General features: G+C 37.8%; 1 protein-coding gene across 3 annotated transcripts in view; it reads right to left on the reverse strand.

The window, feature by feature from the left end:
* TSEN2 (tRNA splicing endonuclease subunit 2) overlaps nt 1–22,390 on the reverse strand; it is a 42,025-nt gene extending 19,635 nt beyond the window's left edge. For all 3 annotated transcript variants that reach the window (XR_012470985.1, XR_012470986.1, XM_074198538.1), the window contains exons 1-8: nt 22,286–22,390; nt 18,805–19,020; nt 17,669–17,750; nt 15,426–15,462; nt 12,411–12,927; nt 10,888–10,965; nt 6,583–6,633; nt 5,256–5,394 (exon numbers count right to left, since the gene is read on the reverse strand). Coding sequence is in view for 1 of the 3 variants with exons in the window: in XM_074198538.1 (XP_074054639.1) it covers nt 5,256–5,394; nt 6,583–6,633; nt 10,888–10,965; nt 12,411–12,927; nt 15,426–15,462; nt 17,669–17,750; nt 18,805–18,993 (1,093 nt within the window). In the remaining 2 variants the exon portion in view is untranslated. The remainder of the gene's footprint in view (nt 1–5,255; nt 5,395–6,582; nt 6,634–10,887; nt 10,966–12,410; nt 12,928–15,425; nt 15,463–17,668; nt 17,751–18,804; nt 19,021–22,285) is intronic.
* Between the last annotated feature and the right edge of the window lie 361 nt (nt 22,391–22,751).

A 22,751-nucleotide genomic window follows, 5' to 3' on the forward strand; every position in this document is an offset into this window, starting at 1 on the left:
ATCACACTCAATTTGGATCAATGTACAACATGGAAATAAAGTAAAGACTGATAGATTGCTTTCCGTGGTGGGGGGGGGGGGAGAGGGAAGTAAGATTGGGGGGAAAACTGTAAAACTCAAAATAAATAAAATTTTTAATAAAAAAAATTGTTTTTCATCATGGATTTTGTTGACAAGATCTAACTATCATAATTGATCATCACATGTTACTGCTGAAGGGTACAATGTTCTCTTGGTTCTCCTGCCCACTTTAATCAACTTCAGTACATGTAAATCTTTCCAGGTTTTTCAGAAATCTACCTGCCTGCTCATCATTCTTTTTTCCCCTCATTTATTTTCACATGACTACAACTGTCTTGTTATAAAACTAAACATAAACCGCCCCCCCCCTTCCCTCCCACAGACAGACAAACCTACAGAAAAATCAAGTGAGAGAAAAAACAGTGTACTTCAGGCTGTGTTCAGATACCATCAGCTTTGTTTCTGGGATGAGCTGCATTCTTTATCATAAGTCCATCAGAGAAGTTGCTTCAATATTTTTCCCATAGATGCTATTACTAGTGATATTTCCCTTCTTCCTATTCCTTCCTACCTACCTACCCCCATTTATTCTTTTCTCTCTCCTTTCACCCTATCCCTCCTCAAAACGGTATCATATCTGAATACTCTCTCCCACAATCTTCCCTCTCTTCTATCACTTACACTCTATTGAGTGTGTATGTTATTTCCTCTCTGAGTCACCATTGAGGGCACACTTATTACTCTGTTCTGGGGGGGGGAGACACACTTTCCCAAGCTTTTTTTGAGGGTTTTTGGGACATCTCCTCCCCCCCTCCCCACCGCGACCTCAATTATTTCAAGGTTAAGGCCTGTGGACAACTACATTTCTAATTTTTTTTTTAGGTTTTTGCAAGGCAAATGGGGTTAAGTGGCTTGCCCAAGGCCACACAGCTAGGTAATTATTAAGTGTCTGAGGCCGGATTTGAACTCAGGGACTCCTCCAGAGTCAGTGCTCTATCCACTGCGGCATCTAGCTGCCCCATTTCTCATTTCTTACAGAACAATAATATTCCATTACATTCATATACCACACTTTGTTCAATGGACAATCCTTCAATTTCCAATTCTGTATCACCACAAAAAGAGCTGTAAGAATATTTTTGTACATGGGTCTTTTAGCCTTTTTTGTGATCTCTCTCTGCGATAGTTATAGTAGTATTGCTGGATAGGGGTATACATAATTTTATTGCCCTTTGGACATAATTCCAAAATGCTCTTCAGAATGATCTGTTTCCAAATCTACCAATAATGCATTAGTATCACAATTTTCCCACATTCCCTCCAACTTTTATCATTTACCTTTTCTGCAGTATTAGCCAATCTGATAGTTGTGAGGTGAGACTTTAATGAAGTTTCATTTCTCTAATTAATAGTGACTTAGAATATTTTTCCTAGTTATTTTAATTTTTTCATCTGAAAACTGCCTGTTCATATCTTTTAACCATTTATCAATTGAGGAATGATTTATATTTTTATATATTTGACTCAGTTCTCTCTTTTTTTTAGGTTTTTGCAAGGCAAATGGGGTTAAGTGGCTTGCCCAAGGCCACACAGCTAAGTAATTATTAAGTATCTGAGACCGGATTTGAACCCAGGTACTCCTGACTCCAGGGCCAGTGCTTTATCCACTGCGCCACCTAGCCGCCCCGTTAATTCTTTTTCCAAAAATTTTTTGCATCATTTTCTTTTTCCATTTTTTTCCTTTACCACTCCTATTTTTCTCTTTAACTCTTCAGGAATTCTTATGAGCTTATGTCCAATTACTATTGAGATTTTGTAGTTTTCACATTGTTGTCCTTCTGAGTCTTGCTTGGTCTTCCCAATCACCAGAATAATGTTTTCTGGTCAAATTCTTTTTCAGCTGTTTGCTCATTTCCCCAGTTTATTTCTTGACTTGGAATTTTATATTAAAGTTGGGCTTTGCTCATCTTGGGGGTGAGGAGGTGCTGTCCCAAGCTTCAGACTTTTTCGTGCTTTTTTCCTTTTTTTGGTTTTTGCAAGGCAATGGGGTTAAAGTGACATACCCAAGGTCACACAGCTAGGTAATTATTAAGTGACTGAGGCCAGATTTGAACTCAGGAACTCCTGACTCCAGGGGTACTGCTCTATCCACTGTGCCACCTAACTACCCCTTGTGTTGCTATTTTCAGAGTGAGGTGCTTCCAAGGTAGTATGATTAGGGGAGAAGTGTGGTCACTGTAGCTGTTGTACATTCTGATCTTTACCTAGAAAAGGGCCCTAGCTTCCCTGAAGCTATAAATGCTAGTATTCCTTTTGGCTCTTGAACTGCAATCCAGAACTTCAATAGGCTATGGAGTTGCCAGTCAGTGAGAGCTGCACCCAATGTCAGCAAAGGGTCTAACCCTTTCTAACCAGTTGTCTAACCTCCTTCTTGTCTCTAGGCTAAGAGCTCCCAAGGTTGTTGCTGCTTTTACTACACTTTGAACAGACTTCTACGCCATGCCATAGACCTTTTAAGTTTTCATAGGTTAGAAAAATGCCTCACCGAAACTTTTGTTGCCTCTGCTCTACAAAATATGATGTGAGGCATTATTTTAAGCTGTTTGGAGGAGAATGGCAAGAGAGATCAGATGACTTGGAGGAGAATGTTGAGTGTCAAGCCTCTAACCCACTATCCTGGATTCGTTTTTCCAGGGATTTTTTCTGATGACTCATTTTATATTTGTTTCTTCTTATCACTCAAGCAAAATGCAGTTATGTATACAAACAAAATTCCAAAAAACCCCACAAAATATCCACCTAAAATGGTTAAAAACTATTTGCATATGAATATCTGCTATTTTTAATTACCCATATAACTACTTATGTATTTTTGTTATAGCAAACTTGGTTATGTGACCCAGGATGGCTACGGAGTAGAATGTTCTTGTTAACTGAAGATATACTATGTTTCCATTGAGTAAGTCTTGGCAACCAAATTCCAATATAGAAAAGGTGCTTGGGAAAAATCATATATCCATCATCATACCATTTAGTATCAGACAGGACCATGATAACATCAATTAGCTCTCATTAAAAACGTGTCAAAGGACCCTAACCTAGAAGATCGGGGAAAGCCTATTTTTAAGACTGCCTAAGTTTATTTGACTAATTGGGAGAGTAAGAGGCTTTTTCCATTGGTTATCATTTTACTTTTACAACATAATATGGAAATATGTTAAACATGACTGTACAAGTATAACATATCAGATTACTTGCGTCACAGGATGGGGAGGGAAGGGAAGGAGGTAGAAAAATGTGGAACTCCAAGATTTACAAAAAAGATCAATGTTGAAAACTACTTTGCATGTGATTGGAAAAAAACAAAATAACATCAAAAAAGAGATCAAAAGGCAACTAGAGATTTATATAACTTATTACTAATTACTTCAAAAGATAAAGTATTAGCCTATAAATACTGGAATGTTTATTGATTTGACTGGAGGTCCAGCAACATCAATCCTCAGGAAAACAGTTGAAAGGACACTTGGAAAGACTACCAATAAAACTTTATTCTGCACTAAATCATTAGAAAAGACATAATTAGAGACAAGATCATCTGTGTTTTTTGATACAGAGTATACAATAAAAATGTGCTTCCTAAATAAGGTTCCCCACATAATCCTTTAGCATATATATATATATATATATATATATATATATATCGTCCACAAAGAGTCAAGATATCATATCTCAATATTTGCAAGTTCCTGATGCATTATCTTTTCTTTTGTCAACTGGAAAAAATCCCTTTTCAATTTTAACCTTTCAATGACAAAACTAAAGAAGGATTTGGCAATTGAAAAGACTAAGAAATGAAAATATACCACAGAGTAGTTTATTCCTACAGGAAAATAGGGAAGAGAATGGGCAGTATTCCAGTGAAGACCAATGACATTAGATATCAACTATTTAAAGTTAGGCAGGCAGCTTGCAGCCAACATAATTCTTTGGAAAGCTGATGAATAAATCTCAAGCTAAAAATGATCAATCGTGGTGAAAATCAAAACAGTCCTACATCAGATAGGCAATTCAAATTCCAAGTGAGGAAATAAAAGAATAAACTCATGAAAAAATCTTATTTCAAAATCAGACAACCAAAAGGAGTATTTCACTACTCCAATGGAAAGAATTAAGAATTTTTTAAAGTCTTTAATAGATAACAGAAGCCTGTGACAGAGTTGGGAGGCTTTTCAATAAATTTTCGTGTCTTACACTATTTGACCACACAAATAACTATGTGAATGAAGTCTGGCATTATTATCTCCATTTGACAGATAAGAGACCTAAAACTTAGACAGTTTCAATAACTTATCAGACTCCTAAGTCTCAGAACCAAGAAACAGAATACCCCATTTGAAAGACTAGCCATGGGGCGGCTAGGTGGCGTAGTGGATAAAGCACCAGCCCTGGAGTCAAGAGTACCTGGGTTCAAATCTGGTCTCAGACACTTAATAATTACCTAGCTGTTTGGCCTTGGGCAAGCCACTTAACCCTGTTTGCCTTGCAAAAACCTAAAAAACCCAAACAAACAAAAAGACTAGCCAGTGGAAAAATAGAAACTGGGTTTGAATCCTTATTCTGCCACTTAATACCTATGTCTTCGTGGGCAAGTCATAATTTCTTTGGGCCTGTTTTCTTATTTGTAAAAATTAAGGGGATGGACTATAAAGTTTCTAAAATCTCTTCCAGTTCTACATCTCTGACTTCATCATCCTGTAAATAGAGTGGTGAAGAGATTTACATAAAATGAGACACAACACAGAAAAAGAGGACACTTATGATGATTTAAGGTTTATAGAGAACTTTTTATACAATAATTCTGTATGACTGGAACTGTAACTATTATCATACACATTTTTCAAAAGTAGAAAGTTTAAAGTGACTTGCTCCAAGACTTAGTAAATGTCAGAGTTGGGTCAACAATACAGGCTTCTAGACTACAAGTCCAAAGTTCCTTGCTCTAGTGCCCAATGCTTCTTTTATCTCTTATGCAATGTCTTTCCCTCCCTCTATCACATATTCAGAAAATCCAGATGGCTAACCAACTGAAGGAAAGGGGATGGAGGGGGAAAGGTGTCTATATTTGTAGATTACAAGGAAGCAAATGCCCTAACCTATTTTGGTTTTAGTATTTGATAACCATTATTTAGCAAAAAATTCTTTTTTATAAAAGCCAACCCAATAGTACTTACAGAAATCTGTTCCATACTTGAGTCCCACTTTGGGCACCCATCCCTTACTCCGGAAGTAGTGGTATGCCACATACGTTGTTCTGAATGTGGGCTGAATTAGATGAAAAGCTTCCCAGAGTTTCAATATTGTTAAAGGATCCTAAGATCATAAGAAAGACAATATAATTTCCCCATAATGCTAACAACTAAAAATTCTCAAGTGCTCTATAATTATGTTATTAAGTACTGCCATAGTTGTTTAAAAGGTTCACAAGAACATGTTTATATAAAAATGCACTTAAAATTATATAATTTGAGATTAGACAGAACCACTAGATTAGTTTATTACTTCAGTTTGTATTCATTTATTCATTCAAACTTTTAGTAAGGGCCTACAATGTACAATGCCCCATATGCTTCTGGTTCAATAGCTTTAGAATTCATGTCCATTCTTTAGAAGGTTAGCCTACCCAACAGAAATTTGGCCTCCAGAAAATGAATACAAATATAGAATGCTTGTCACATACTAGATGCTAAATGTTTATTAAATTGAAATATATCATGCATAATATTATTATTGACAATTTGAAACATTGTCTTTATAAACCCTAACATGAAATATGAAAGTTTGTTGAAATTTTGCTACAATTAGTTGTTCCACCAGGACTAAATGCTTCCTTTCTATTTAATGTAATATTTTTCAAAGAACCAACTATTTACAGTACTCAGGATAACTTGGTTTATGGTTTAAATCTTAAACTCCAACACTAGAATGAATCAATTGGGAGGCACAAAGGTACACTTGCATACTACTATTTTATTTTATTAGGTTTTTGCAAGGCAAACGGAGTTAAGTGGCTTGCCCAAGGCCACACAGCTAGGTAATTATTAAGTGTCTGAGGCCAGATTTGAACGCAGGTACTCCTGACTCCAGGGCCAGTACTCTATCCATTGTGCTACCTAGCTGCCCCTACTATTTTATTTCTTAAAAAGATTCATAAACTAAAATTTTTTTAGAAATAAAGAACAGACCAATAACTTCTGATTTATTATCCTATAATTTTTCTTTCTAAAAAAAATTTAGATTGCCTATTCTGAGGTCATCCTCAGCAATGCTAGGTTAAAAACAACTTGTTTCAATTCTTAGAAGAGTGAGCCTGAAATACCAACTTTAGCTTCTGACACCAAAGTTTGGTTATCAGACCAATGCTGCTTGGGGAGGGAATGCCAAATATGTTGAGTGTAAATCAGACAGATGGTTGTATAAAAGCAAAAAGAAGATGAACAGTGCAGAAGTTTATATAATGATGAAAATTATAAGCATAATGGAACTACAAAAAGACCTTACCTCCTCATGGTAAATATTTAAACACCCCAAAGCATAGACTAAGAAAAATGCCTGAAAATAAAGAAGTAAAAGGTATTGATTAAAATATAACATTGAATTCATGGAAATTAATTATTTTAAAGGTTCTTCTTTCCCCTTTGAGTCCAAACTCAATATAAAGCTTTGAATCACCCTTAAACTATTGGATATTTGTAAATTAATCTTAATAGTTTCCAAAAGCTTTATAAAGAACTTCTAAATTATGTGTTAGACACTGTGTATAAAACATTTGTATAATGTTATATTTTTTTCAATGAGAAATCTTGAAAAAATGCACACTGGCTTCTTTTCCCTCACATGCTACAAATCACATGTAAAAACTGCTTTTCGCATACACAAAGTTTCATGGGATGTTCAAGAAGAAAATAGAGGAAAAAAGGTTTTTTTCTAAAATATTCAAGTCATTTTTCTTTCTTATAGTTGCATAATTGGACTCAACAAATTCCTCTTCAATCATTTTTTTTTAGGGTTTTTGCAAGGCAAATGGGGTTAAGTGGCTTGCCCAAAGCCACACGGCTAGGTAATTATTAAGTGTCTGAGGTCAAATTTGAACTCAGGTACTCCTGACTCCAGGGCCAGTGCTTTATCTGCTGTGCAACCCAACTGCCCCTCTCTTCAATCATTTTTGCCTGGTAGAACTTAGTAAAATTTATTATGGAATCATTGGATATGACACAGTACTTAGAGCATGGTTAATGTCCAATTTTTGCTCAGCTTAGGTCCAAGTGCTACTTTCACTTGAGTTCTTCAGAAACTGTTTTATTTCAAGCAGCATATATTATCTATAACCCCAGTAATCACTTAATCTGAGCCCAAATTTTAATATAGCTATAAAGTAACAATTATAGCTCTAAATAATCCAAGACTTTATCAATGTATATGAAATATTGCCAAATCCAATTTTCTTGATCACTTTCCCAGTTCTTGAAGTCACTAAGATCCTTCCAGTCACCCAAATTTTTAACTGTGATATTAGTTTATATTCCTCACACACATCCATCCAAGTCATTTGCCAAATCTTGCTGTTTCTATTTTTAGCAAGTTAGTATTTCTAGCACAGGACCCCTTCTCTTCACTTATATAGCTGCCATCTTAGTTTGGGTCTTCATCATTTCTTGACTAGATTATCTTAAATATATACTTTTTCATCTTTCTCCAAAGTAATTTGAATTCTCTATTTTGTCACAAGTGATGAACAGAGACTTGACTGAAAAATACTCCACTTCCAGGGGTGGCTAGGTGGCATAGTGGATAGAGCACCGGCCATGGAGTCAGTAGTACCTGAGTTCAAATCCGGCCTCAGACACTTAATAATTACCTAGCTGTGTGGCCTTGGGCAAGCCACTTAACCCCATTTGCCTTGCAAAAACCTAAAAAAAAAAGAAAAAGAAAAATACTCCACTTCCTGAGATCCTGATATCCACTGCTATATAGAGATAATGCATTTCTGAAAGGGCCTGGCCACCCACCAAGGGGTAGGATATTAAATCCAAGAACATTCTAAACCATTTTCAGTTTTGGGGAATTCCTTGGTTAGAGAATCCAGATTATTCCAGGTGTGGTTCTGTTATAAACTACTGATATATGCCCAAAGTCTAAAAAATGGATAAGGTTAATCAAAAATAGATGCTGCTCCCTTTTGCCTTTTCATTCACTAGGACAACAATGCTGGATCATAAAGACTCTCTTGGAAAGCAGGAATTCTACTAGGCTTCAGAAAGACCAAATTCCAATAAGCAGAACTTTTTATACTTCTAGTCCTATGAATTCATCAAAATCCTGAGAATGATCCTCTTGCTTCCTTAAAGGGAAATCATTTCATTTTATATAAAATAAATGTAATTCCTACCCAACCCTTAGGAAGATTATTTTGGCAGTTGTGTGGAGAATGGATTAGAATGGGGAGAGACTAGAAGAAGGGAGACCAATGAGAAAGCTACAGCTAGAGTTTACGTGAGAAGTATTGGTACTAGGGTACTATTTTTTTTTTGGTACTAGGGTGAGTAGATAGAATTCTACAATGAAGTGATATTGAAAGTAAAATCTATTTCATTGTTCTAAGATTTTTCTTCAAATAAAACCTAGTTTTTTGTTTTAATAAGACCCTTTTGAAGACAAATATTATTCAGCAAAAAGCAAAAGCAAAGCAAACCATACTCTTCAGAAATACATAGATTAGTGAATTATTTTTTAGAGTCTGGTTTTGGAACAGCATAGCCAGAGTGGTTCCCAAAGAAATGACAATCCAGGCAGCACTTCATTTGTATGAAGCTTTCATGGATCAAATAGCATTGAGTTTCCTCCTGCTCCTATTCTAAGTGGCTTTTGGAACCATATCAATATAATTCCCAAATGAAATTGGCAAACTAATAAAGCTAGCCAAGAATAATCTATACTGCTGGCCATAAGAGCTCCAAAAATTTACAAGAGACGTTTTGGGAAACTCTAACTTGTACAAATGCTATACTATAGTAATTAATGGACAAGACATTTGCCAAAACAAAATTAAAAATTGAGAGTACAGATAAGGTTTTAATATGTACTCTTATAAGATTAATATTAGTGAAATACTATAAAAAGACATATTGCTTCCAGAAATATGGGCCAATTTAATTCTTTAGCTGCTACCATTTCTTATTTGGACAACAGGAGAAAACAGTAATTCCCATCACTCTATTTTTTTTTTTAGGTTTTTGCAAGGAAAATGGGGTTAAATGGTTTGCCCAAGGCCACACAGCTAGATAATTATTAAGTATTTGAGGCCGGATTTGAACTCAGGTACTCCTGACTCCAGGGCTGGTGCTCTATCCACTGCACCACCTAGCCACCCCCAATTCCTATCACTCTAGATGCTTCTTGAAACAAAAGAAGCAACTACTGCTGCTCACACATATATCATACCTCAAGTGAAATAAGATCACTTTTTGCCATCAAGAGGAAATATCATTACCTATTCTCAGGTTACTGCAATAGCTTTCAGAGATCAAAATTGCTGACAGAAGGCTGAAAAAAGTCTTTATTTTTTTTTTATCTTCACCTGTATGTGACTTCAGTTAATATTTTAGCTTCTCTAGAATGTAAGTAGGACAGCTAGGTGACCCAATATAAACCAGGTGTGGCATCGGGAAGACCTGAATTCAAATGCAGACTCAGAAACTTATCAGCTTTGTGTAACCTGAGCAAGTCATTACACCCTGTTTACCTCAGGTTCCTTATATAAAAGGAGCTGGAGAAGGAAATGACAAACTGAATGAAGTCTCCCTGCCAAGAAAATCCTAATGAGGTCTTGAAGAGATGGACACAATTCAAATGACTAAATGGCAACAATATTAGAAAGTAATTCCTGGCCTCGTTTGTAAATGAAGTGTTACACTGGATAATCTCTAAGATACCTTATTTGCTGGCACCAGGAAAGTCTAAAATTGGGAGTTGTTTACAATTTTTTTCCTTTTTTTAGGAAAATACATTAAGGAAAGTTAATTTGAGTCTTTATTGAATGCCAATTATGTGTCCAGCACTGTGAGGACAAGTTTAAAATTTGCTCTTCAAGAGCCAGTTCAAGAAATTTATGATATAGGGAGAAAGATATTATACATACAGATAACATGTTATCTATCTCTAGTCTCTATTTATGAATATTTATAGAAATCACAAAACACTAAGAATGGTTTTGAAATGCTATGTGCTAGAGCAATTCAGTTAGAAGGATTATCACCCTGGGCTAGCATAGATGAGGAAGCTTTGGAGACTGGAACTGAATTGGGCCTTGAAGAATGGGTGAGACTTGGATTGGCAGAGCAGGAGGGCACAAGAGAAAAGGGTATCTCTAAGTTCAACATGAGTAGACACATTGGAGTGCCAACATGCACATAAATGATCATACGATAAGACAACCAGTCACTGAAGAAAACAAGCAGTTTACAGAAAAACACTTTAACATGAAATTGTTATTCAAAGTAAAGAAGGAGTCAATAAACATTTATAAAGTTCGTACTATGTGTCTGACACTGTCCTAAGGGCTTGGGATATGAATTTAAAAAAGAATAGTCCAGACAGCTGGAAAAAGATAGGGGCGGGAGGAGTATATGAAGGAAAGGAAGCCAGTGTAGGGGCCTGGAGGAGAAACCAGAAAAGTCCCAGAGTAGTGCAGCCAAGTGGAAAATGAAAGGATGGAGGCAGGAAGTACTGTGTGGAGGCAGCCCCTGCCACACAATGAGGGTCTCACTGAGAGCAGGAGAAATTATTTATCGTAATAAAAAACAATACCTCTTCTAGGCTGAGTTGTAAGTACTCAAAGATCCTATAAGGATTTCTTCTGCACACTAGCTTTTCTTTTGTGACCACCTGGAGATAAAATAAATCATGTGTTGACCAATCTTAAACATATTAAGATTAAACAGGTTCATTTCCTTATTTTCTCTTAAACTTGCAGTGTTGTTATGTGACTGGCTTACAAATGAGTTTTTAAAAAATGCATTTATGAAAACAATCTAATTATTCAAATATAGACTCTTCATCTTATACTATTTACATTGTAAGTAATTCTAAAGGTCACTGCACTGGGGTCTCTGGGGATGTGCTGCATCTCATCTTTGCTGTGACCACATGATATATATATATATATATATATATGTCGCCTATCTATTTTTACTGGAAGAATGAGGAAGAACAGCAATAGCAGAAATGCTCAACATCAGGAGCTGTAGGGATGAGTCCAGCTTTTGACCATGACGAGGTGTGGGGTCTTGACAGGGCTCCTTGACTTCTACAAATAAGGAAGCACAGATTTAGAGCAAGAAGGGACCATGGAGGTAATTCAATCTAACCCCCTCATTTTACACATGAGGGAGGGCACTGAGGCCCAGAAGTAAAGGCTCACCCAGGGTCACACAGCAAAAAAGTCGCCAGAGGACCTTCCTGTTTCCAAGACCTGTCCATCCTCTGTCTGCTACAATAAGCTTCACTTGTACCCTGGAATAGTAATACTTGAACTACAGGTCATCCAAAAAAAAAATGTATGTAAACTCTAAAGTGCTCTATCAATGGGAGTGCATCACTACTAAAGGGCCTGGGCTATCATCGATGGAGGAGCACTTCCCACATCGAGGGACTCCTCTATCAAGGCCAACTTGTACCTTCTCTGCTACTCAGAGGACTAGAGAGCATAGGATAGTGCACAGGGTCTAGAGTCAAGAAGATCTGAATTCAAATCCAGTCTCAAACCCTTTCCAGCTGTGTGACCCTCAGTAAGTTACTTAACCTCTGCCTGCCTTGGTTTCCTCATCTATAAGATGGGAATAACAATAGCCCTGGGTCATTTTAAAAACAAACTGAGATAAAGTACTCTACAAATGCTGGTCTATATTAATTTATAGGTAAAGAAAGTTGCATGGGGATGTGTGAAGCTAATTGACCTGTTCTGAACTACAAAGTCAGTATATATAAGAAGTGAGACTTGAACTAGAGTCTTCCTGACTCTGAGGTCATCTCTTTCTCTCAACCAAAGATCTCAAATACCAGAAACCAGACTAAAATGAAAATGGGAAACATTTAACAAAACAAATATAAATATAAGAGAATATAGATAATGTTAAATGTGGTTTTTTCTAAGTCAGTTGATACCGGCAGGAATCCTTATATGGCTTAATGCTTAATGGCATGTATTTGAGGGTGGCATCATTGGTCTAAATTACCCCATACTGCCTCTTAACTGTTAGACTAAAATTTAAGTTAGTTTAAAAATTAAATTGATTTAAACTGTACTCAAATACCTTTAGTCTCACACTTACTTTTTCATCTGTGGTTTCCTCTTCATCATCTAAACAATTTGTTGTCTCTTGAACAAGCACATACTCATGATCACATTCTCTATCTGTGGCAAATATAAGATGCTTCTGTTCAACACAGTCTTCAGGCTCACAGTCAAGGGTAACAAAATCTCCATTTGTGAGATAGTGTGTTTGACCAAAAGCATCACTGCTCCTTGACTTTTGTTCGTCAGAGGCATATTTAGCTAATGGATCATGTGCAGAACACTCTGTGCACTCCATGTTCTCAGGGCTTGAGCTTTGGCTCTCATTTTCTGTATCTGGCTTGACAGAATCTCCATTTGTGACTAAAAGTTTTGCTTTACGTTCTACATTTTCTATATCTCGATCTAACTTATGGTTAAGTTCATTATTTTGTTGGTCTTCTTTAGGAAATTCAAGTGGTTTTGTATAATCCTCAAGAATTTTGTGAACTGAACTTTCCTCCTGCCCTTGTCTTTGCATGAGATTTGCTGCCCATGTTACACCACGCTGGTACCTATATGATGGAAACGTCATTAGTATGATACTAAAAGTTTTTAATCTTGAAAAATCAACAAAACAAACAATACTACTGCCCCCATTTCTCATCATTTAGTAGTGTGCCTTCTCATTTTCAATAAGCTCAATAAAGTTTATAATTAAATGATGATAGTTGTTAAAGTGATTTGTAAACTGGATACTACAGAAAAATGAGATTCTGCTCTTTAGGAAAAGTTGTTAAAATATAACTAAATTTAAAGAATAACTTAAAATCTTTGATCAAAGAGTTCTATAATAACTTCAACTTGAGCAGAGGATTTCACATCTAAGATAAAGAGATTGTTTTCTCTAAATAATTAAAAAGGAATAACAATTTTTTTTAAAAAGTAGCCTTAAATAAAATCATTTGAATCAATGGATGCAAAGCAGTTAATATTTATTAACTACTGTAAAAAGAGAGGAATGGTGTGGTGCAGTATAAAGAGAATTGGATTGGAAGACCTGGATTCTGTTTTGACCTTGGTACTATACCTTTGGGCAAATGACTTAACCTTTCTGTATCTTGTTTCCTTACAAAGGAGAAAAAAAAACACCTGTCTTTCCTACCCCATTGGGTTAAAAAGAAAAAAAACACTAAGTTCTAGAACCTTGAGGTGGGACATGAGCATTCCCCACTTACTTTGTGAAGGGTACAAAAAATATTCCCCAATAATTAAGTACTAATCTGGTCTCCACCCAGTCCAATTAGATTCATTATAACATTTTTGCACAGCTGTAGCAGCTTTACTGGGGAGACATGGATACGTTTGGAGTTTAGGAATCAGCCTCAGGGCCCTTCACCTTGCCTGGACACTACAATGACAAATTATCAGTTATATGCCTTCACCTTCTTTTATTTGGCCTTAATAGGAGTCTGCCTTCACACTTTTTTAGTTCCTACCACTTCCAGAATGGATAGGGACATCACCTGATGATGGCTTCTTGCTCAAGGAGGGGAGCCACCTAGGAGTGGGCCCTGATTCGTGGAGCCAGGTCCCCTTGGCCTGCCACATGCTTTGATCTGGGTGATGAGCTCTTGTCTGATCACCTTGAGGTGTACAGGTCTTGGTTATAAATGTACAGTTGCACAGTGGCCACATGGACAGGTATTCCTCCATGGTGAAGAGAAGGGCCAGAAAGAGTTCATTACAACTTTCTTTTTTTGTTGTTTTTTTTTAGGGTTGGTTTTTTTTTTTGCAAGGCAAATGGGGTTAAGTGGCTTGCCCAAGGCCACACACCTAGGTAATTATTAAGTGTCTGAGACCGGATCTGAACCCAGGTACTCCTGACTCCAAGGCTGGTGATTTATCCACTACGCCACCTAGCCACCCCCCTCATTACAACTTTCTAGTTAATTGTAGCTGTCTTGGCAATTAAAAAAAATTCTACTATACTTCTAATATTTGTCAAGCATTGCAAGAAGTTAATAGAAGAGAAGAAGACTATGACTTTTGCCAATGAGGAACATAAATTATGCTTGGGGAGATTAGACTAACACATAAACAATGAAAGACTTTGAACAGAACTTTAATGATGACAGCAGAGGAAAAGAGTAAGAACATGACCAAAGACGTGCTATAACACAAACCAGAAGAAAGGAATGTTCTTATTGACTGGGGATGACTGTAAAAACTAAAGTTTTCCATCTTCAAATGATAAGAAATGCTTTAGGAGCGAAAGGATACAAAAAACAATGGAAAAAGAGGGAAGAATGTCATTTAGAAGTCACAATGAGGAGGGATGAGAAGCAGATTCAAACTAAGTATACTGTACTACAAGTCAGACAAGATGGTTTGTGATTAGGCAAATGATGACCTCCTTAGACATCAGTTTCTTCATATGTAAAATGAGGGAGGTTGGAGTATATGATTTCTAAGATCCTTTTCATCTTTAAATTCTATGAATCTACAAATGCAGGTGGTTGCAAGTGGAGAGTGGGGGGAATATCTGGTGGAGAAAGTGAGGCTGGTGACTTAGCACAGCCTCCTCTCACTCATATCCAATTTATGGGCTTGTCATGGCCTCACTCTCTCCACCAGATATGAATCAGGACAGCTGGAGATGGCCTTGGATGTAAGGCAATCAGGGTTAAGTGACTTGCCCAAGGTCACACAGCCAGCAGGTGTCAAGTGTCTGAGTCCAGATTCAAACTCCCATCCTCCTGACTCCAAGGCCAGTGCTCTATCCACTAGGGCAGAGGAAGAGAAAAAAGAGAGATCTGCCAGTCTAGTGGGTTCAAGTCTCTGGAACCTACAAAACATGTTAAGTTTAAAGAGAATTCATGCTTTACTAAAGGATTTACCATAAGGTTATACACAGTGCCAGGCATTTAAACCAACTTAAATCAAATAATTTCAATTTAGAACATTTTTCAAGAACACATATGCTGTTACCCTCTTTCCTACTTCAATCTTTGGAAAAATGACCTAAATCCACATTATATACCAATATAATGGAAAGAAATCATTGATTTACCTCTTTGATGTAAGTATAGGCATGCCCAGCTTAGCATCTGTAATAACATAAGTTAATAATTAAATGCAATTTTTATAAGAAAGAGAAGCTTGACAAGTTTATACCTTCTGTTTGACAACTGGAAATGACCATGATGTTCACTTGGTAAATTCCTTCCTTTATAGAATGCTGAATGTTTTTCTGTCCCTAGATGCTTCTTTTGAGTTCTTACCCATCATTCCCCATAAAGACCTCAGCACTTTGTTTTCCACCTTTCTAATAAACTTTTATTATTTTTTACTATAGCTATCCCTGACATATTCTCCTATGTTGTAAGCTACATAAGGACAGCCACTTGTGGTTATGGTACTTTGTAATTTTAGATCTCCTATTCTTATTCTGCATACAGAATGTTAGCTGAATTAAACTGAATTATAGGAGTAAACTGAGACAAAGAAGCTAAATGACTTGCTTAAGTTTACAGAATTAATTGGCAGAGCCTGGACAAGAATCTACGTGAGGCAGTGTAGGATAGAGGGAAAAGTATACTGAATTTAGAATCAGGAGATCTGGGTTCAAATTTCAGTCCAACTATTCTTTGACCTTGAGCAAATCAATTAACCTTTTCAGGACAGTGTCTTCATTTGTAAAATGAGATTGAACTAGACAGTCAGAAGGTCTCTTTTATCTCTAAATCCTATTGCTCTTTTGTGTTTCCTGACTTTAATTTGATGTTCTTTTCTTGCACCAATGCCTTATCAACACTAATATAGTCTTAGTTCACGTTATCACTTAGCACACTTACAAATGTTAAAACAGTAAAAAGTAATCTGATATGCAATCAGAAAGAGGAGATTTAAGTTCTATTCTCGGGTTTCTCACTAACTAGCTGTATGATCTTGGGTAAGGCACTTACTGGTTAAGATCTTTTAACCTCTCTTGGCTCCACTTTTCCATTTTTAGAATAAGGGCATGGAACCAATCAGGAGGCGAGGTCAAATAGCCCACAGTCTGCTCTTGGTACAACTATGGAGCAAAGAAGGGTTTCTAAATTTTTATCTACAATATAACTTTATTAAAAAATGTAAAAACTGGGGCGGCTAGGTGGTGTAGTGGATAAAGCACCGGCCTTGGAGTCAGGAGTACCTGGGTTCAAATCCGGCCTCAGACACTTAATAATTACCTAGCTGTGTGGCCTTGGGCAAGCCACTTAACCCCATTTGCCTTGCAAAAAAAAAAAATGTCTTTGATCACTGTATTGCTGAGAAGAGCTAAGTATCATAGTTGATCATCACACAAAAAATGTAAAAACCCTTCTTGGCTCATAGGTTGTGGCCTGTGGTATAACACCCTTTGGAATAGAAGATCTCTAAGGTCCCTTTGAGGCCAAAGATTCTAAGAGAGGGAGCTCTTCCTCATCTACATGGGAAATATTAACTTCTTCAATGCCACAACTTCCTTGCACTGTCACTTATTATGAAAACACCTGATGTAGTTCATTAGCTCACACAACAACCTTAATTATTTTCTTTCTTGGCATAAACTGATTCTAGATTTAATTTTCCCAAAGTTTAAAAATGAGGTCACTGCAGTACAAACACAGAATCTTTTGTTTCTAATCTTTTTTTGTTTTTGTGTTTTTGGTTTTTGCAAGGCAATGGGGTTAAGTGACTTGCCCAAGATCACAGCTAGGTAATTATTAAGTGTCTGAGGCCGGATTTGAACCCAGGTACTCCTGACTCCAAGGCCGGTGCTTTATCCACTACACCACCTAGCCACCCCCCACCTTAGTAGATTCTTGAAGGAGGGATTATTTCTTTTGCTTGTATCTAGAAACCCAGTACTTAGCACAGTGTCTGACATACAGTCAACAATTACTAAATGTTCTACATCTTTATCTAAGAGAGTGAATAATAACATAAAAATGTTTGTTTTAATGAGTTTCTGTCTCATCATTGCTTATAAATAATCTGATATCTGGGACAAGGATATTGTCCAATTCATTTTAAAGGCAAATGCCTAATCAATTTACCATGTAATGCATACCAATTATGTGCACATATACTGTGATTAAAACTATAAAGAATGTTTTTGATGACAATAATTCTTGAATGAAAAGGACACACATAATCCTATGACTTCAAATACCTGCCTTCTCTAGCAAAACTGACCTAAAGTGAACCTTTTTTGAGCAATAAAACTGCAACTAACATCTCATAGACACCTTCATAAAAGTCAAAAGTACCTAAGAATGAACAGCTTACCTTTCCATTTGGCAACTAGTGCAGGATCTGAAATACTAAAGTCTGGTCGACTTCTTGATAGAATGCCTTTTCCAAAATAACCCTTTCGGGAAAATAAATATTAATTTATGTTAAATGATCTATTATTTAGTTAAAACAGAACAACTGACAGACATGCTTTCACAATATAGTTTCTAATTTCTGCTGCTTCACTCATTTAACATTTGAACCACTTTTTTTTTTTTTTTTTTTTTTTTAGGTTTTTGCAAGGCAAATGGGGTTAAGTGGCTTGCCCAAGGCCACACAGCTAGGTCATTATTAAGTGTCTGAGGCCGGATTTGAACTCAGGTACTCCTGACTCCAGGGCTGGTGTTCTATCCACTGAGCCACCTAGCCACCCCCTTGACCCACTTTTTCAGTGGTTCTGCTGAAATCCAAATAAACAGTCAACAGCAAATGAACACTCAGGATTTCACCATAGGTAATCTACTTTGTATAAGTCACACTTTATTTAAAAGTAGGGAACATCTGGGGCATCTAGGTGGCTCGGTGGATAGAGCACCAGCCCTAAAGTCAGGAGTACCTGAGTTCAAATCCGGCCTCAGACACTTAATAATGACCTAGCTGTGTGGCCTTGGGCAAGCCACTTAACCCCATTTGCCTTGCAAATACCTAAAAAAAAAAATCTAAACTTTGGAATAAGCTACTGCTTTGGTTAAAAGCTATATAGTAAAGCTTTCAAAGGAGATAAACATCTACTTGTGATATCCTTGTATCTTTATGATAATTTATTTTTCATGGATAAGCAAAAATTGTTGCTTTAAACGCAGCTGATTAGTAGAGTGTTAAGGAGAACAAGATTAGTTTCAATTCCCATACAAATCAGTTAGTTTTTCTAAGAAAAGTTTCATTTTACATAACCATATCATCTACTTCTAGAGAAAGGCAAATAAGGAGAATCCACTGATCACAATGGAAGAGGAGACTGATTATGTATGTGGCCTAAAACCATCACTATTACTAGGAAAACATCCAAAAATAATAGTAGATTTTATAATTCTTAAATCTTTACAAAGCAGATCTCCAAACTGGTTACTGCCACCATATGCCTAAGTTATGAAATACCCTTTAAAGGAACTAAAATACTTTATACTTACCCTACCATATAACTGTTTAATAGCTTCTGTATTCCTTACAATTACATTATTGTTGATAATTTCAGCACGGTATACTTTGAAATCTCTTTGAAGTGTATCCTCCTTACAGAAAGGGATGGGGAATGGTGATTCATAGCTCTCATAAATTCTTCTTTTCCTTTTTGGGGCATGAAAGACTGCTTCTGCCATTTTCTAAAGCTCCTTAACCAATGATAACTGAAAAAGAAGATCAGACAATCAATCATATTTACTGACCAGCATCAGTGCACAGTGATGGGATGATCTAATATAGTACTACACATAATGATGGCATTAGATAATTTCATCACTACTATTTGGCATGATATCTTCTGTCATGGGGAAATGTATATAGGTTTCATTTTTATATGCATGGAAACCTGGAGAGAAAATATGAAAACAATAATAACCCATACGTATGAAATGCCTATAACTAACAACAACTCTATAAAGCAGTTAAGTACAAATATTAGCCCTCTTTTACTGACAAGGGAACAGGCTAAATTCTGAATCAAATTCATCCCCTGACTTCAAGTCCCCATGATGATTTTTCTCCTCCATGCTGTCTTGTATTGAACTGAAATTAGACAAGAAAAGTTTACTTCACAAAGGATATGAGTCCTATGGTAGGCTATGAAAGAAATAAGGCTTTGAAGAGAGGGGAAAACATTCCAGGCATAAGGAAAATCATAAAAGAAAATGTTGGGATTTTTTGTCAGGGAAGAGACAGGGATGATACAAAGATTTTTTCCAATTAGAATAGAGGAATTATATTGGAGAGTATTAGAAGAATAGACTAAATATTTGAGTGGAATAATTACTGAAGAGCAGTGAATGAAAGGCTGAATTTGGACTTGACTGGATAAAATTCTTAAGCAGATTATAGTAATAAAAACTGAAATTTAAATAAATTGAGTAGGACAGGACTGAAATGGGGCCAAGATCCCCAATATTTTTAAGTGTTACTTTTGTCCTGAACTTATTGCCAAATAAAATGTACATTTTTATATGCTAAAATCACAACTCTCTATTACAAGAATCTTACTTTTCCATTTAAAGTATAAAATTCATTTTGTAAACTTTTAAAGTTCTCCTACTGGTCTGCTTTCTTTTTTCCTTTCTGTGTATTTTTTTAAATGGTTCAACAACATTCTTTTCAATGACCTTATTTATATTCCAATTCTTCTTCCCCCATTAAAAACAAACAAAACCAAAACCCTTCTAACAAAAATTCAGTCAAGAAAACAAATCCTAGAAACAGTCTGATCAAAAAATATGACCTCATTAGGTACCCTGAGATCTGATAATCTGATAGGTATGAGGTAGGAACTACAGTTTCAATGTGCATTTCTTCAACTATTAGTGATTGAAATATTTTTCACATGGCTGTTAAAAGCTTTATTTGATAGCCATCAATTCATCCTTTGAGTATTTGCTATTGAGGGAATGTCTTGTCTATGTATTTCAATCCATTTGTTATATAGCTTTCTATCTATAAAGTGTAATCTTTTTGAGGGCAAGGTCTACTTGCTTTTTGTGTTCCAAGAACCTAGCCAAGTCTCTGGTATGTAGAATGTGTTTGATAATTTAACAAGTACTCATTAAGACCCCACTCCAGTCTATGCTCCACATAGCTGTAAAGTAGAGGTCTGATTGCATTGATCCCCTACTGAATAAACTCCAGTTTATTGTCTCTAGGCTCAAATATAAAAGCCTCTCTTTGGCTCTTAAAGCCCTTCATAATCTGGCTTCTTCCACCATTTCACTCCTCTTCCCCCCCCTGTACATTTTCTGCCCTCCAGTGCAGTGGGGCTGTCTCTTCCACCCTTATTAATCTTAGTGCCCTCCCTCTGAGGTGGTCTTTAGACAGTTTGTTGGGCCCAGTGTTTCCCCCATTGGCCTGGGAGCTCCTTGGGACCAGGGGCTGGTCTTTTTCTTCCTTCATTTGTATTCTGATAAAAGCATGCCCAGGAAAGTTCCCATTCACAAGCTGTAGCCTCGCTTAAGGTAAGAGATGAGACTTGCAGGGAGCCGGGATTCAGAGAGGTAGAGACAGGAGGGAGGGAAATCCAGCAGGCTCAGAGACAGGAGCTGGAATATGGAGGGAAAAGGGATTGGGTGGGGTGGACTACAAGGAAAGTGCAAGAGGGAGCAATAAGCACCAGCAATGAGAGAGCCAAGGCACTCTGTGAAGGACTCTGAATGCCAAATAAAGAAGAGGAGATTTTACTCCACAGGCAACAGAGAGCCTTCTGAAGTTTTCTGAGCAAGGAAGTGAGATAGCGGTGCCTTTGTTGGAGCCTTGACATGGAACGTCTGAAGGCAGAGAGGCAGCAAGTAACAGAGCTAACACCTGTCTTGTTCTCTTCTTCCCGTTCTATGTTGCTTCTGGTACATTCTAGTCAAGCTGCTCCATCTTCTTCTCTCCCAATGACTTTGACCTTTTACTTCCAAGTTCCCCAAGTCTCCTTCCTGCATCCTCTTTCCTTCAAGGCCCAACTCCGGGACTCCGCCACCCAGCACCACGAGGGGTAAGGTAGTCTCCAGCCTCTGCTTGCGATCAGGAAAAGTCTAGTTCAAATCTCATCTCAGACACGAATTGGTGATGTCATTTCACAAACTCTGGGGGCCTCAGTTTCTCCACTTGTACAAAGAGGGGGTCCCCATCCGCTTCCACCTGGAGGCTGCAAGACCTCTCCCCTCTGCTCTCTAATCATCAATCAAGGAACATTTGGTAAGGTTCTTCAACAAGCCCTATGCTGCCCTCAATGCTGGGGGATATTTATTTTTTAAAAAAAGGGAAAAAAGGGAAAGAGTCTCTGTCCTCAAAGGGCTGGAATCTAATGGGGAAGACAATCTGCAGTCAAATATATACCAGGGAGGCCCTGGATGCTGCTCTCTCTCCCTCTCTCCCCACATGTATGTGTGTATATATATAAACTGTATATATAGATATTATATATACTACATATGCAAAATGTAGTATATATTGTATATAACATATGTAAAATATAATACACATTGTATATAATATGTATGCAAAATATAGCACATATTGCTTATACTAATGCATATGCAAAAAATAGTATATAGTGTATGTAACATGTATTATTGTATTATTACGTAATATTATTAAAGTAAATAATGGAGGGAAGGTGGGGTTTTCGTCGGGGCTTCGGCAGGTCCGGCGGGAGAGGGGCGCCAAGCGCCGGGCCTGCCCGGGGGTCCCGGCCGCTCCATAAAGGCCGCCGCGGCCGCCCGGCGCATGCGCGGGGAGTCCCCGAGGCCCGGCGCGCCCCGGCGTCTCTCAGAACCGACCCCCGTCAGGAGCTTCGTCCACTAGTGCTCGGACGTGGCCTCCCTCGGCCGCCGGGGCCTCTCCGGGCCGCTCCGGCTCCGCGGCCACAGAGACCACCCTCCGCCCGCCCCCGCGGGTGCTCGAGCCCAACGGCGGCCAGCTTACCCCTGCCCGGGTGGTCAAGCGCTGGCGCGTCACCCCGGCAACCGAGAGAGCGGAAGCCGCCCGGCGCGTCCCGCCGTGCTACTGCGCAGGCGCACGGCTCACGGGCTCACACGTCACCCCTACGTATTTCCGCCCGCCCCCGGAAAGAGGCCCGTCGCCGCGCACGCGCAGTGTCCCATCTTCAGCCCCGCCCATCCACTCAGAGATGAAGCGTGCGCTCCGTCACGTGGCCAAGGACTGTCCTGCTCTGCAGCGTCTGCCGAGGTCCGGGCTGGCCCTTGGCGCCAGAAGCAGGCCCCGGCCTGGGAGCAGCTGCGACCCTTAGTTTGGTTTTTATTTAAGGTTTTAATTGATACTTTTTGTTTCTTACATCACCATAGTTATCCCAAGAATCTCTTTCCCTCCCCAGAGGACCAACCCCTGGGATCAAGAATAGTTTTTAGAGAGGAAAAAAGTCAGCACAATT

Source organism: Macrotis lagotis, chromosome 8 (assembly GCF_037893015.1).
Source record: "Macrotis lagotis isolate mMagLag1 chromosome 8, bilby.v1.9.chrom.fasta, whole genome shotgun sequence".
In the NCBI taxonomy this organism is placed as follows: Eukaryota; Metazoa; Chordata; class Mammalia; order Peramelemorphia; family Peramelidae; genus Macrotis; species Macrotis lagotis.